Source organism: Natrix helvetica, assembly GCF_964273705.1.
Source record: "Natrix helvetica genome assembly, chromosome: 1".
Lineage (NCBI taxonomy): Eukaryota > Metazoa > Chordata > Lepidosauria > Squamata > Natricidae > Natrix > Natrix helvetica.
The window spans coordinates 87,383,398-87,398,766 of record NC_138548.1 but is presented as its reverse complement, the minus strand read 5'-3'; the positions used below and the strand labels follow the sequence as shown (position 1 = coordinate 87,398,766).

At 40.3% G+C, this 15,369-nt stretch overlaps 1 protein-coding gene across 4 annotated transcripts in view; it reads left to right on the top strand.

Moving 5' to 3' along the window:
• PRR5L (proline rich 5 like) overlaps positions 1–15,369 on the top strand; it is a 72,758-nt gene that overhangs the window by 36,668 nt on the left and 20,721 nt on the right. For all 4 annotated transcript variants that reach the window (XM_081936355.1, XM_081936354.1, XM_081936357.1 and 1 more), the window contains 2 exons: positions 1,705–1,762; positions 10,144–10,235. In XM_081936355.1, coding sequence (XP_081792481.1) covers positions 1,705–1,762; positions 10,144–10,235 — 150 coding nt within the window. The remainder of the gene's footprint in view (positions 1–1,704; positions 1,763–10,143; positions 10,236–15,369) is intronic.

The following is a 15,369-nucleotide window of genomic DNA, read 5'->3' as shown; positions in this document are numbered from 1 at the left end:
ACTCAAGCTGTTGAGCTACCAACCAGCCCCAAAGGCTGTGAATCTCACTAAAGATTAACCACGCAGTAATAATAATAATGATGATGATGACTGCATTTGCTTAGCTTCATCTTTCGTTCCTTCTCCCTGCCAGTAAACTTTAGATTGCCAGTTCCTTGGGAGATCTATATGAATATTCTTAAACCACATTCTGCAGAATAACAAGATTAATTATTGAAGAGGTTCTGTGAGTTGGTCTGTGGTTCTAAAAACTTTTTAACGGGTTTTATATATATTTAGTGTCTGGTGGAAAATGAACAGGAAATGCTGGTAGATCTCGCCGTAAGCATATATTAAAATAACTAAAAAAAAAAAATCCACAAATATCAGTGAAAGTTCACAGGGACAGTTTTTGAAGTGAGAAAAAACTGACGATGCAGCTTCTTTTTCCTTCATCACAACTTTGTGAAAATTGATTTTCAGTATATTCTTCAATGATGACTAAATATTGAAATATGTTTAATGATCAGAAATCTTATTGTAAATAAAATGATATTGCAGGCAAGGCCATACATCCCATTAAACCGACTATTATAGCTGCTGCATTAAATATCAAGAAAACAAGATTGTTATTTAAACAGCTTTTTCATTTGTTTCCCATTAAAAAAAAAGCTCTGAGGTGTTCCTCTTTTTTAAAAAAAAAGAAAGTAAAGTTTTGCAAAGTGTGGCTTGCACTGATGATGTAAAATAGAGAGTCAACATTGACTCATTCCTTCTATTTTTTGAAGTTCAGAAATGAGTATCAGTTTTTATTTAACACAATCGGTACAAGAAGGAGTTGTGTCTGGGGCAGCCCCAAAGTTTTTAATTGTACAAAACATTTTTAGGAAACTCCCTGCTTTAAGGGGAGATTCCAAAGTACAGGCAGATTCAGTGGACAGATATACAATTAGATTGGAGCCATCACCTGAAAAATAGTAGAAAAATAAAATGGAAAAAAATAAAATAATAAAAGAAATAAATAATAAAATAAAATAAAGTGGCTAATAGCAAATAGGGACATTCCTTCATGCAGTGTATTGTTACAAGTCTTGGTTGTGTTCTAATTTTTAGCACGCTGGAAAACCGGTATAAGTATTTGTAATATTGTGTTGTCCTTTTAAATTCTATACATTGCAGATACAGACAGAACAGTCTCTGCACTAATTCCATAAGAATTTAGTTCAGTTGTTTTCTTCCACCAGTGAATGTTTTATAGCATTGAACCATCAAGGTATTTGCAACTGAGATATGCCACGCAATTGAACATCTGCAGAACGGAGAATGTTTTTAGCTGATCATATGCCTTTCTTTACATGTATTTTCCACATTTATTTGGCAACCCAGAAATATATGCTCTTTGAGACTTTCAGGAGCTGAAAGTAGAATATAAATATAATATTAAAACGCAATACAATGATTAAGGGACAATAATAGCAATAAAATCCAACCTGAAAATCTTTGGGCAGAAAAGAAATGAGTTTGATTAGAAATTGAGATATTACAGCTAGAGCACGTAAAACTTTCATTGGCCATATGTGTTTTGACATATTTACTTGATCTAAAACTAAGATATGTTGCTGATTCAGTCGATTGGGTAAATCTATTTGAAATAACATTTGTAAAAATTGAAAATATTTGTGTCTTTGACTATTGAAAATCCAACCTTTTTTTTCTTTTTGGCAGAACCAACTTCTTGCAAAAGGTTTACTATACATAGAAGAAAAAGTTAAGTTTTGTGAAGGCAAGTATAGAAATTGACAACTTGGGGAAGGGCTCTGGGTTTCCAGAAAACTTTGTGAATCATCTTCTGAAGTTGCTAAGATTAATTCGTGGAAAAACCAACATATCAGAGTCACGTGGCTAAATATCCCCAGGTCCTAATGTGTACAAGCAACACAATAAATTCACAATAATAGCATTGAATAGAGGTGATTTAGAAAAGAGAGGAAAATATCTTTCTAATTGAAAAGCATGCTTTAAATATCTATTTTTCAATACAATTTGGGAAAAAAGAGAAGAAATAGCTTGGTGTGTCCCTGTTTCCCTGAAAATAAGAGCTTCCCAGATAATGAGCCCAATTGGGCTTTTGAGTGCACGTGCTAACATAAGCCCTCCCCTGAAAATAAGCCCTCCTGAAAATATTGTAGCACAGCAGCAGCCATGAGGTGACTACACTGCCACCTCCTGCACCTCAAAAATAATAAGACCTCTCCGAAAATAAGGACAAGTGCTTATTTTGGCGATTAAAAGAAAATAAGACCCTGTCTTATTTTCGGGGAAACATGGTATGTGCATCATTTAAATTATCACATGGCAGCATTTATCTGTATATACAGTATGTACCATCGATGACCAATTGGTGGTGAAAGATGTCTAGCAAATGGCTATAACCAACTTTACCATCAAATCAACATTGTTACAAAAGACTATTAAACATTGTTCATATTTCTGCAGGGAAAGCATGGCTTATGCTTAAACATTATAGATTGGGATGAGTTATGTTATGCCTATAATTGTTAATCTTTATCAGAAATCTTTGATTATGTTCCTCATGATTTTTCCATTTGGTCTTGATGAGTACAACTAAAACATTGTGGATACATTGTGGTAGCCAGTCACTCTCAACTTTTTGATTATAGTGAAAAGTTTGAAAATGATTGTAGCATCGAGTTGGTCTAGAACAGTGGTCCCCAACCTTTGCAGCTGGGCCCTGTAAGATGAGGGGAGAGGGAACTGGGCTGCACCAGTGCGCAGGTCAACTTGTGCAAGTGGCAGGTCAGCATGCATGCAGTTCAACTTGCACACCTTGAGCTGCATGTATATGTATGTGCTCACATGTCAGCCTGCTGCTTGTGCAAGACGAGCTACATGTGCGCCAGCCTGACTAAAAGACATCCAAGTTAATTCCAAAAATATTGGGGCACATTCTTGGTTTTCATGAAATACACTGCAGCCTTATCTTAGATTGACATACAGTACATGGGATAATGTTATCTAGAGAATAATAGTTTTCAATTGCCAGTCTGCCAGGAAGTTATATAGTTTTAATAGTTCAAAAGGAAGCAGAAACCTATGGAGAAATAAATCTATCCTAGTTTTTTAACCACAAAACCATTCAGACTTCTGACCAGATAAACTTCAATTGTTGCACCTGTTTCTTCACTAGTATAAGCTTTCTAGTTTATTGTTTTTCTGTTACTTGGATTCAAAAGAAAAAAAAAGAGTTTTGCAGATGGTTGTAAAAGTTGCATGTGATATTTTTAGAACTTTTCTTAAATACCAGAGATAGACATTAAAAAGCAGATGTGATATGACAGCTCTAGAACCTGTCAATTATATTGTTAAATTCCAACCCTCAACCTAATTGAAGTCAGATAATTAGAGTTGCCTTGAGGGAGACTTTTACAATCTTAGTTTATTTTTTAAAAACAAAATTTTATTATGATTCAGTGGGACATAGGCTGCTAAGACTGCAATGCCACAAGTCCTTATTTGGAAACAAGTCTAATAGCAATGAATAACATCTGCCTATAATGTTGCAATGTGACCTGACACAGCAGCTTGGAGTGTGTGCTCATCTGGATCGTAGGCCATGAAAATACAGCAGCCAGAAATGTGTGCTTCTAGATTGGAAATAAAATCCGAGTTTGGCAATTCTTCAATGATAAATTTCGGAATCACTCAACTTTATGTGGAAAACTCAGTTGGTGGCATTTATGGCTGCTGAAAGTTAGTTTGGGAGAAAATGAGTGATTCTTCAGTTCCACAATTACCCATTACCCATGTAATGGTTAGTTTTGTTGGTATGGGGCCTGAAAAATATTTGCATATTTAGACCAAAGGGGTTATATCTGCAGTGATGGTGCATCATGCTTAAAGATAGTTATTTCTTTTTTTATCACAATGCAACTGCAAATCCTGCTAAAAACCACTTCAACATGCAGTGTATATTAAAGGCCTTGGGTTACAATGACAATTGGGGTGAAATTTCCATTGTAAGTGATGGCAGTTGCAAAGATATCACATGAATGAATCATGCCGCCACGGCAATCCCTCAGTTCCAATTGCCATTGACCACATGAGGCCAGGACCACATGAGTCTATAAGTAGGAAGAGTCCCAGGCTGGTGGATGAGGTGGTGGGGTTCTGTGAGCAGTGGCTCTGGATCATAGGCAGGTATGCAGATACTACAGGGGAGTGGACGATACCTTAGACAGATGCTCAAGAGTGCCATGGGCAGGCCCTGTGGAGCGCAGATGTGTGCTGTTGGGGGGAGATGCTGTCGGAAAGTGGTATAGAGAGTGAGTGGGGGGAAAACAGCAGAAGCGACTTCTGATTTCCTGCTTCCCCCATTGACTTTGTATAAGCTATCAAGGAATGTTGGAAATTGCAATCCTTTTACCACAGCTCACTGCAGCAACCAGAACTCTGAGGACTGGTTGTAACTTTAAATGGCTGAATGAATTGTTTAGTTATTTAAACAATAGCTGTTTAAGTAGTACTGTATTATGATTTCAGAAATGAATATAAAGACACAATTAACATGCTAGGATCTGACTTCATTGGAGGAGGATCTGACCAGACTCCAAAAGTTTTCAATGGATGTTTTACTTTTATAACCAGGTCTGAGAGGTAGAGTGAGCAGACAAAGCATATTCTTAACCGTATGCATTGGGATAAGATGGTAACTAGGCTTAAAGAGAAACTATAATTGTGTTTATTTGGATGGAATTATAATGTTCCATATTATGCATGCCAAATGCTGACCACAAATTTACTCCTCACTTCAGTTAAGAGTTGCTGAAAAAGGTTAGAAGAAATCCTGTGTAATGGGTTTTGAAATATAAATGCATACTCGCTAACATATTTTTTCCTGGTAAAGAAAATGTTTTGAGAAGCAATAACTTTATGTATCGATCCAGTATAGTGGTTTTTGGTGTTATGTAGAATTATATTAGTAAAAACGTAAGGGATGCATTATATTTGACTTGTTTTTATAATAATAATAATAATAATAATAATAATAATAATAATAATAATAATAACAACAACAACAACAACAACAACAACAACAACAATACAATAATAATAATAATAATATACTTTAAGAAGATACTTGGTTGATACCTAGGACCCTGGCAGCAACCCACATCAACCATTAGCATAGTAATGGTATTTGTGATCCATTTTTAAATGTTCAGTTGACTGAGTTTCATGTTTAATGAATAATAATAATAGTTTGGTTCATTGATATTGCAATACCTGGTGATGCGCGAATTGAAGATAAGTAGCAAGAAAAAGGCACAAAGTACTGGGATTTGCAAATTGAAGTTGAGCGATTGTGGAAAGAAATTATGTGTTGTCCCGATTGTAATTGGAGCAATACCTAAAGGGCTACCTCGCTGTTTGGAAATTCTAAATTTACCGGACTTGAACATTCTGATTCTACAAAAAAAGCCATCCACTTGGAACAGCTTATATCCTCCGATGTTACCTAAACAGTTCCTAGGACCTTACAATACAATACAATACAATAGTAGAGTTGGAAGGGACCTTGGAGGTCTTCTAGTCCAACCCCCTGCCTAGGCAGGAAACCCTATACCGTTTCAGACAAATGGCTATCCAACATCTTCTTAAAGACTTCCAGTGTTGGGGCATTCACAACTTCTGGAGGCAAGCTGTTCCACTGATTAATTGTTCTAACTGTCAGGAAATTTCCCCTCAGTTCTAAGTTGCTTCTCTCCTTGATTAGTTTCCACCCATTGCTTCTTGTTCTACCCTCAGGTGCCTTGGAGAATAGTTTGACTCCCTCTTCTTTGTGGCAACCTCTGAGATATATCGCCTCGTTGGGTGAGGGGTCTCTACCGGCCGCCTTGAAAGAGGCGGTGGTGAGGCCCCTGCTCAAGAAGCCCTCCCTGGACCCAACGGACCTAGTCAATTATCGTCCGGTCTCCAACCTTCCTTTTTTAGCGAAGGTTGTAGAGAGTGTGGTGGCACAGCAGTTCCCTCGTCACCTGGAGGAAAATGATTATCTAGACCCGCGCCAGTCCGGCTTCCGACCCGGGCACAGCACTGAGACGGCCTTGGTCGCATTGGTTGATGATCTCTGGAGGGCCAGAGATAGGGGTTGTTCCTCTATCCTGGTCCTATTAGATCTCTCGGCGGCGTTCGATACCATCGACCATGGTATCCTGTTGCGCCGGCTAGAGGGGCTGGGAGTCAGGGGCACCGTTTTACGGTGGTTTGGCTCCTACCTCTCTGATCAGACGCAACGTGTGTTGGCAGGGGAGCAGAGTTCGACCCGGAGGCCACTCACATGTGGAGTGCCACAGGGATCGGTGCTCTCGCCTCTCCTGTTCAACACATATATGAAACCGCTGGGCGAGATCATCCGTGGTTTTGGGGTGGGATATCATCTGTATGCTGATGATACTCAGCTATACATTTCCACCCCGAACCACCCCAATGAGGCTGTCGAAATGATGTCCCGGTGTCTGGAGGCCGTACGGGTCTGGATGGATGGCAACCGACTAAAACTCAACCCTTCCAAGACGGAGTGGCTGTGGCTTCCGGCCTCCCGGTTCAACCAGGTGCTTCCATCTCTGGCCATTGGGGGCGTCCAACTAGCCCCCATGGAACAGGTGCGCAATTTGGGCGTCCTCCTAGATGCCCGGCTGTCCATGGATGACCATGTAACAGCCGTGGCAAGGGGGGCGTTCCATCAGGTCCGCCTGATGCGCCAATTGCGCCCCTTATTGGACCGGGATGCCCTACGCACAGTCACCCATGCGCTAGTGACGTCTCGCCTGGATTACTGCAATGCTCTCTACATGGGGCTTCCCTTGAGATGCACTCGGAGACTACAGTTGGTCCAGAACGCGGCCGCGCGGGTGATTATGGGGAGGACTAGATACTCCCCTGTAACACCTCTCCTGCGCGAGCTGCACTGGCTTCCTGTGGTCTTCCGAGTGCGTTTCAAGGTTTTGATTATGATCTTTAAAGCGCTTCATGGCATAGGGCCTAGTTACATGCAGGATCGCATCCTGCCCCACACATCCCTACGACCGATTCGCTCACACAGAGAGGGACTTCTCTGGGTGCCGTCCGCCAAACAGTGTCGGGGGGCGACACCCAGGAGCAGAGCCTTCTCTGTGATGGGCCCAGCCCTGTGGAATGACCTCCCCCGTGACATCAGGATTACGTCCGATCTCCGCTCCTTCCGTGTACAGCTGAAGACCCACCTCTTTCAATTATCTGGCCTGGCTCAATCGTAATTTTTCTCTTATTCCTCCTAACTGTTTTTTAAATTGTTTTTAAACGTTAAATTTTTAATTACATATTGAGTTCTTACAATTGGGGTATTTTAATGCTAATTTTAACTGTCTATATGATGTAATTTGTTACCTCCTCCGTGTCCGTGTCCGTGTATGTGTATATGTGTTTGGTATGTATGTATGTCTATTTGTTTTTTATACATTTTCGATGTTTTATATGCTCCATTGTACGCCGCCCCGAGTCCTACTTGGAAAGGGAGCGGCTAATAAATTCAATTTATTATTATTATTATTATTATTATTATATTGGAACACTGCTATCATGTCTCCCCTAGTCCTTCTTTCTCTTAAGCTAAACATACCCAGTTCCTGCAACTGTTCTTCATATGTTTTAGTCTCCAGTCCCCTAATCATCTTTGTTGCTCTTCTCTGCACTCTTTCTAGAGTCTCCACATCTTTTTTACATCGTGGTGACCTTGGTTAGGTCTCGAGTTGTTGAACTACCAACCAGCCCCAAAGGCTGTGAATCTCACCAAAGATTAATCACATAATAATAACAACAGCCTTTATTGTCATTGTACATCATGTAAACAATGAAATTGGTTGCAGTCTTAATTTAGCATTAAACTACTGCTTTGTTAAAACCTGAGCATATATTCAGCAGCTCATGTTAGGACTACTGTACAGTCAGCATCTCTGCCTTTTATCTTTCTGCATTGGGAATTAAGTAAAGGTTCTATTGATATTCAATCACACATAAATAAAAGCCACACTATGCAGAAAACCATGATAACATAGAATTCATAAGCATTTTGAGATTTATGGTTGTATTCAACAAACAGCTAGTAGAAAGCCCCTTGAAAACTTGCTCTCAAGTTCAGGATGTAGGTGAGGACTATGGGAATAGGTCTTGTCTTCATAAACCTCACTTCATGTTTAGCCTGCAGGTGATCTTATTGTAATAGGATTATATAAAATATAGGCTTGATTCATAGGTTGTGATGTTGAACAAAGTATTTCCAAGCTCCTCCTATGAAATTGGACTTTTGGTTTCCTCTGACCATTGTCCTTGTTATACCCTTCACCCAAGTATGTGCCTCATTAATTGATATATTTGTACAACTGGGAATAGAATATTAAAATTCCTTGTACTGAACCCTTTTGACATTTTGTGGATACTGCAATGTTCTTTAAATAGGAAGGATTGGGGATACCTTATAGATTTTTTTTTCATAAAATGAACAATTAAAAAAATGCCCTGAAAGTTGAAGCCTGCTAAATTATTACTCTTATTTCTGCCTCTCTTTCTCTCTCTCTCTCTCTCTGGGAGAATGCCCACATTTTTAGTTAAAGGTTAATGAACTCTAAACAACAGGGGCTTTTTGCTAAGCATATTTTTTTTCCTTTTTAAATAAATCATTTTTTATAGTTTTCATATGACTTTAGCCTGAGGCAGTGTGGAATACTGATTATCCCTCAGAAAAAGTCAGCACATTGTTTTATTTTGGAAGGAAGACAAATAGAAAGTTGGCATAACTGCCATGTGTTATAATTTATGTATCTGCAGCATTTTTATACTATCAATTTCATGCATTTTTTGTCAAGGTACACAAATGCATAAGAACCCTAGAACAATGGTTCCCAACCTTTTCTTCACCATTGAGCCCCTTTAAATACCTTTTGTGGCCATGGACCATCAATACTTAACTCTAGATTTAAATCATAATATTTATTTCATATTTTTTTTCTTCGTAGACCCCTCCCCTCCACAGACCAGAAGTTGTGAACCACTACCTTAGAAAGATAACTATAAAACCTACCCTACTCCCAAAGATATCTGGAAGTAAACCATTTCCTAAACAATTTCCAACATTTCTAATTAATTAAATGTTATGTGGGTTAGAGTCCTCTGGAAAACTGTCAGGGATGGTCCGGTTCAGATCTCCATAGGGCACTTCTATAGTATAGGGATGTAGCAACAAAACCATGATGCCCTGCCTCTCACTCTTCTGATCTTCCATGGGGAAGAGGTACTTTCAGCATTCTCATTTGCAGCAAGCAAATCAGATGGGTCAATTCTACTTTAACTAGTTTTGCAGACATCCAGACTCTATATCATAAAGGACCCCATAGATTAAACCAGCATTTTGAATTCTACTCGAAAATCTATTGGAAACCAGTAAAAGACTAGGAAAGCAAGCATTGGGTGACCCTGGTGATTCTTACCATAAATGGCAGCTAAATTCTGCACCAACTGCAGTATCCAGGAAGTCCTTAATTTCCATATGTCATTGCAATTGCAGCTGATCTCCCTTTGTGAAAATTAGTATTTGGAACCTTCCCGGGTTCAGCTTCTAGTCAAATTCACAGCGTCACATTGCCATCAAGTGATGTTTCGCGATGTTTTTCCCATTCACGGAGCTGGGGTCTGCGTGGTCTCTGTGTGATACATTTGCGTGGTCTGTGTGTGAGACACATCTGGCCTGTGAGCTGCCAGTTTGACACCCCTGTTCTAGTAACTATGTGAGCACGCCCATGTGGGTTTCTTGGCCATCAGATGGAAGTGGTTTGTCCTTGCTTACTTCCTGGATTTCCCAAAACTAGTATTCCTGGAAGTCTCCCATTCATGTATTAACCAGATCCAAACCTTTTCAAGATCACTCACAGTTGGCCAGATGCTATCACTTATCTGGTCCTTTGCTGCTTATCTAGAAAATACTTAGCAACCTGCAGTAATCTCACAAAACAAGCAATGTGTGGATTGTATTTGTACTTGGAAATGAGAGTTGTGTACCTAATAACTACATGCTTCTTGAAAGTTCGCTAATGTTCGTTGTATTTTTTTTAGGAGAAGATCGTATCTATGTATTATCTGAAACCTGGGATCACTTCTTCACAGAAACTCTTCCTACACTACAGGCTATATTTTACCCTGTTCAGGTAAATCTAGTTAAATATAAGCTCAACAGAGCAGAGAAAAATATTTTAAATTTTTACCCTATAATTGAAGGAAGACACAAAACTTAATCTGCAAAGGAAATCAATTTTAAACTTTTAAGAATCACACATTTCATCAGAATTCCTGTTAAGCTTGTTTGTCCTGCTGTCGATATGGTTACAAAACTCTTGACTAATTTAAACCACAAACCCTGTTACCCAATAATTATAAATCTAGACTGTGTTAAAGGATAAGTTATTCTGGATCAATATTTTGTGTTATTGTTAATTTACAGATCAATATCCATTGTTAACGGTGCATTTTAGTTTTAACCACCTGGAAGACATTGCAATTGGACAATACACTAATGATAAAGTCTTTGTTTCCAACCTGGCACTTTCCAGATATATTAAAATAACAAAGTTCCCAGCCAATCTGGCCTGAGATTTAATCAAAGAACAAGATTTCGTGCTTTCTTCACCTGCTTTCCTCTGAATTCTTCAATTATCTTCATTATAGCTTCTTTTTCTTACCATTGTACCTGAGTAGAAGAAGTGGAAAGAAATCTAATTTCCATGGTTGACTGTTGAATTTTAAATGATGATTTGTAAAGAGGAAGCCAAATACTTGATAAGATTCTACTGCGTATATAAAGGCAGCATATTGCAAGGCAAAATCCCCCCTCACATTTTCTGATTTTAGAACCGTCTGTTCCCCTAGAAGCAGAGAAATCATGAAATGTATTTATATTGGCCTCTGACTAAATTGGCTCAGCCTACTGTCAAATAGACCTAAGAATTTGTGTGCCATAGTTAACAATCCTCCCTGTTACACCACCTTTTACATAAACCATTTTCGCATTTGAGACAAGTGATATACTAATAACATCTGTGTTCATTAGCCCAGTAATTATACTTGGCACTCTGAGATTAAAAAAGGTAATATTTTTCTTTTCCACGGAACTGAACGAGCTCAGTAACAGGGAATTAATTAGAAGACCAAGAAAATAATGTTATCTAAGCAAGAGAAGTTACTGATGGGACAGATTTCTTGTAGAATGAAAGTTTTAGGAAAGTGACATACTTTTTCTGTGTTTCTCCAGAGGTCCCTTTAACAGTCTAACCCTTACTGGTGCTATTTTTCCCCTCTAGATCAAAAATATCAACAGGTAAACATCACTACCTTATGCAAGGCTTGTTTCAAAGTGGCGTTTTTTACAGTAGTAGAGAGAATGTAAATATTTGCTTCTTTGCTGTAAGAATCTTGATTTCCCATGCTCTCTTCTCTTTTCTTTTTTCTTTATCCCCTTTCCCTATTCCTCCTTTTTATACTTGCAGCAGATGATTAAAGGTATGTGTGGCTTTATGGGCTGGTGAACTGTGCACATTTGAAAAATCTTCTACATCCTGGGGTTCCATAATATGTCCATGGACATGGGTGTCACCATATCTTGCAATTCCTTTTTGACCTACCAGGATCAATTTTTATTTTTTTAAATGGGGAGCTGCAATATAAAGCATGATCTCCAGGTATGAGTGGCAGAGACTATATTAGGAACTCAGAAGAGGTTATTAGGACAAATGAGATGAAAATCAGTTTGGCTTCTGGTCACTGGTCTCAATATTCCAAATATATCTACAGGCCCAGGAAAATTGGGGCCTTAAATCAATCATTTTTTTCCATCTATCACATTTGTAGGCAGGTTAAATCATAAAGTCCAATGCTGCATCTTCTTTACAATCTGTCCTAGGGCAAGATGTTTGAATTAAGAAGGGCCACCCAGTCCATTCATAAGCATTTTTATGTCTTTGGATTTGAAGTGCTATTCAGCTCTACCACATACTAAATAGATTACAACACAGTTATTCTTTGAATTACCTTCAATTGTGCAATCTGTCAACACAATAGATTTTGCTATGTATATAGGAAATGAGTTTCTTGTTACCTTGATGGATGTGGTCTGAAATTGCATCCTTTTTTCCCCAACCCATAATATTGCTGTTGCTTTATTGATTGAAATGTTGTCCTGGATTCTTTTTTATCTGCACTACTGTTCAGACAAGTGCTTTCCATTTTAAATAAATAAAAATAAGCGTATTGAAGCAGACGAATTCCAAAGACAGAGCTCACTAGCATGCCATTTGAAACCTTCCTCCAGTTTGACAGAGAAATAATTAAGGTCTTTCTGGCTTTTCATCCAACTGTGACTCCATTTGATTGAGCTTAACAGATTGTCTAGCCAAAATATTACGGGAAAATGGAAAGTTGTTTCTTGAAGTACAGATAAATGGATGAAAGCTTCATATTATAAGAGATGTTTTCATGCAGTTTCATGCTCTCTCTTTCACACTTCTCCTTCATAAACGTACATAAATAGCACAAAATAAATTTGCTGTTCTAAAATTCTGTTGTAGTTTGAGTACAGCAACCAAAAATATGCTGCAGTGAATGTTATAATATGAAATTCAACGATTATGAATAACACATGTGTGCCACACTACAATATTTCCCAGAATACTTCTCTGAGGACCATTGACAGAAAAGGTGCTTGAAAAAATATAATTGTTCTATAATATAAAGGTCAGTGACAGACAGAAATTGATTCTTTGCTCTTCATCTACAGTAGATTGCTGCTATTGCAAAAATAGGGTGGCAGTGGAATTGAATTTTAATTATAAAAATGAACCAGTATGTGTAGATTAAAGGAACAATTCTATATAAATTAGTTTGACTCTGTTGCCCCCGAGGATTTGGACAGGTTGTGTGGACGGCTGCGGCCCACCACATGTTCAATGGACCCTTGCCCCTCCTGGCTGGTACTGGCAGCCTGGGAGGTGACACGAGGCTGGCTTCTGGGCCTGGTGAACGCCTCATTGGGTGAGGGATACTTACCAACCGCCTTGAAAGAGGCGGTGGTGAGACCCTTGCTCAAGAGACCTTCGCTCGACCCAATGGAGCTAGCTAATTACCGTCCAGTCTCCAACCTCCCCTTTTTGGCGAAGGTTGTTGAGAATGTGGTGGCGCAGCAGTTCCCACGACACCTGGACGAATCCGACTATCTGGACCCACGCCAGTCCGGCTTCCGACCCGGGCACAGCACAGAGACAGCCTTGGTCGCGTTGGTTGATGATCTCTGGAGGGCCAGAGATAGGGGTTGTTCCTCTATCCTGGTCCTATTAGACCTCTCGGCGGCTTTTGATACCATCGACCATGGTATCCTATTGCGCCGGTTGGAGGGGATGGGAGTCGGAGGCACCGTTGTGCGGTGGTTCGGCTCCTACCTCTCCGACCGGAAGCAATGTGTGTTGACAGGGGGGCAGAGGTCGTCCCTGAGGCCACTCACTTGTGGAGTGCCACAGGGGTCGGTCCTCTCGCCTCTCCTGTTCAACGCATATGTGAAGCCGCTGGGTGAGATCATCCGTGGTTTGGGGGTTGATTACCACCTGTACGCTGATGATACTCAGCTGTACATTTCAACCCCAAACCACCCCAACGAGGCTGTCGAAGTGATGTCCCGGTGTTTGGAAGCCATCGGGGTCTGGATGGGGGACAACAGACTCAAACTCAACCCCTCCAAGACCGAGTGGCTGTGGGTACCGGCACCTCGATTCAGCCAGCTGACACCATCGCTGGCCATAGGGGGCGAACAACTGTCCCCTGTGGAGCGGGCGCGCAATTTGGGCGTCCTCCTTGATGCCCGGCTGTCAATGGAGGACCATGTGGCAGCCGTGGCAAGGGGGGCGTTCCACCAGGTTCGCCTGGTGCGCCAATTGCGCCCCCTACTGGACTGGAGTGCCCTGCGCACGGTCACTCATGCGCTGGTGACGTCTCGCCTGGACTACTGCAATGCCCTCTACATGGGGCTTCCCTTGGGACGCATCCGGAGACTGCAGTTAGTTCAGAACGCAGCTGCGCGGGTTATCATGGGGAGTACACGTTACTCCCACGTAACACCTCTCCTGCGCGAGCTGCAATGGCTACCTGTGGCCTTTCGGGTGCGTTTCAAGGTATTGATTACCATCTTTAAAGCGCTCCATGGCATAGGACCTAGTTATCTGCAGGATCGCATCCTACCACACACGTCCCTGCGACCTATCCGCTCACACAGGGAGGGACTCCTTCTGGTGCCGTCCGCTAGGCAATGCCAGCGGGCGACACCTAGGAGTAGGTCCTTCTCTGTGATGGGCCCAACCCTCTGGAATGACCTCCCCCCTGATATTCGAACTACCACCGACCTCCGTTCCTTCCGTCAAAAATTAAAGACTCACCTATTTCAATCAGCTGGCCTGGCACTCTCTTAGTTTTACATCCCGGGGATATATCTTAATTGGGTTTGGGTATTTTAATTGGGGATGTTTTTAGGGTTTTTATAGTATATTTATTTCTTGTACAGCCTTATCTCCTCCATCCAAATGTATTTAACTGTTTTATATTATTGTATTTTTATCTGCATTTGACTGTACACCGCCCCGAGTCCCTTTTTGGGAGAGGGGGCGGTTTAGAAATCCAAGAAATAAATAAAAAATAAATAAACTTGGGCCAAACGCGGAAAGCAAAGCCAATTAATTGTAACAGAATATTTTTCTTCAAATAAATACACCAGGAAAGGTTTCATATCATTAAAAGTGAAGAGGCAGGCAAAACAAAATTTGCTATCATTTTGCCATGAATTGATAGGTATGGGTAGTTCTAACCGTTCATAGCCTCCCATCTTGCCAATGTTCCCCTGTAGATGAAGGCATATTCTGTATTCTTAATGTTGCTGGATTGTGGATACTTATTTGCTGTGATGTTCCTTCTTGGTTATTTTTTTAAATTTGCACAGTAGGTTGATTGTGTTACAACAAAGATTAGATCAAGCTAAGAAGCTCACATATCTGTTTCTGCACCAATTTCATTCCCTTCTTTTTTTTCAAGTCCTGCTCCATTTATTTGCCCATAACCACACCCTTGGAATCTTAAGGAGAACAGTCCCTTTTAAAAACAGGAAGTTTCTCCCTTCAGAGCCTTTGGCTTGTGTTCTTGTTTTGCATTTTGATCAACTTGTTAGTTGTATCATTAACCCTATTATGAATTGATGATTAACGTACATTTATTCCCTCCAGCTAGAGTTCTGGTTCGTTAGTTGGGGATATC